Source organism: Metarhizium robertsii (assembly GCF_000187425.2).
Source record: "Metarhizium robertsii ARSEF 23 chromosome Unknown MAA_Scf_81, whole genome shotgun sequence".
NCBI lineage: Eukaryota > Fungi > Ascomycota > Sordariomycetes > Hypocreales > Clavicipitaceae > Metarhizium > Metarhizium robertsii.
The window spans coordinates 1-1,653 of NW_011942228.1; the positions used below are offsets into that span (position 1 = coordinate 1).

General features: G+C 44.6%; 1 protein-coding gene across 1 annotated transcript; it reads left to right on the top strand.

The window, feature by feature from the left end:
• Positions 1 to 291: 291 nt before the first annotated feature.
• Positions 292 to 888, top strand: MAA_10571 (uncharacterized protein; the record flags this gene model as incomplete). The annotated part of the gene is made up of 1 exon (XM_007828569.1): positions 292 to 888. The coding sequence occupies one exon, from the start codon at positions 292 to 294 to the stop codon at positions 886 to 888; it is 597 nt and encodes a 198-aa protein (XP_007826760.1).
• Positions 889 to 1,653: the final 765 nt, after the last annotated feature.

Here is a 1,653-nt window from a genome sequence, read left to right on the forward strand (position 1 = left end):
AGTGGGCAACAGCGTGGCTGGAGGATGTGGTAGAGTGCCATGGAGAAGAGAGTAGTAAGATATAGCTTTACTATGACGGATGGCCGTGCTTAATGAGCTTATGGTGTTGGGAATATCTTCACTCTGCACACTGCTAAATGCTGACGTAATGGACTCGTCCACTAATCCACCACATCCATCCACTTCACGATGGCTTCAAATAGATCCACTACACAGACGGGATGCGTGGATTAATATCCATCCACTCCATTTGCCTTACCAGTGGATTTAGTGGAGTGGTTTGCAACTCTGATGAAAACTGCTGTTGGTGTTGTTTTCACAGTCGCATTGGCCGCTGCCCTGCCCAACTTCGAAAGGTCAAACCCGACTTGCGATGGCGATAAGGCGAAGCTGCCTTGGCTTCCGCATGGAGGCGAATATCGCAAATGCGATCGAACTTACGTGCGGATGATGACGCCTCTTCCCTCTCGCGAAGACTTCGAGAAGATCTGCGGAACGGATATTCTCTGCGAGGCATATGAAACCAAGTATCTCAAGCCGCACGAACTTGAATACATCACCAAGCTATACGGCTACAAGAGTGACCAAGAGTGCTATGATGCTCACGACTCTGACCCTAAGGGCAAAGACAATGTAAAGTCGGGAGTCAAGCTCCCCTGGGTCGAACATGGAGGCGATATTCGCAAATGCGACGAGCTTTATTGGAACACGATGACACCTCTCACTAGCAAGGATATAGAGAAGATCTGCGGAACAGAAATCTTCTGTGAAGCATTCAAGCCCGAGGATATCAAACCACAAGAACTTGAATATATCGCCAAGCGATTCGGCTATAGGAATCACCACGATTGCTATGCGGCTCGCGAACTTGAGCCTGAACAACAGTAATGCCAACTGACACAAGGCCTGAGCATGTCATGGCGTCGGTTATTATGACTCAACTTAGCCGAAAAACAGGCTCGGACGAAAGGAAGTTTTTATGTATTTAAAAGATAGCTGCAAACTCCGTCTGCAGCACAAAAAGAACGAGAACAATGATTTTGTGAAGAAGCTTACTTAACAATGAGTCTCATAACGTGACAAAATTCGATAAAGAAAGCCTTTGTCTGCTATTCCTTCCAAGTTCAACCCCAAATCCAAACCCCAGCAAAAACTGGATAGGTGCTCAACAAAAGCAGTTAAGCAATTTTGTTATTACCCCTGTCCTAAGTCAATTATTTATCCTTCAGAAGGGTTCATGTCTTTTATCTTTAGTTTAGAAGACTTCCCAGCCACCTGATTTCATCAGGGTGGCTGGCCAGCCTCTCAACTACTGATATCGATGATTTTATGACATCTAGCAATTACGTCAAGTCTGCTTGTTCAACTAACAGAGGCAGCCTTATCCGACAACTACTATTCAAATATTGTTCAACCAACAGAGGCAGCCTTATCCGACAACTACTATTCAAATATCCAAACAAATCGAGCCCTCGGATTTGATTTGATTCAAGTGATCTAAGATCAGATCCGATTTGAATGAATTTGGATTTATTTGATTTGATTTGAATAAATTTGAATGCCATTGATTTGTTTGCAAGTCTGGATGGGCCACATGAAGCAATCATGTCAGTAATCCAGCTGTGCACTGAAAGCACCCGTGGAACAGGAGCT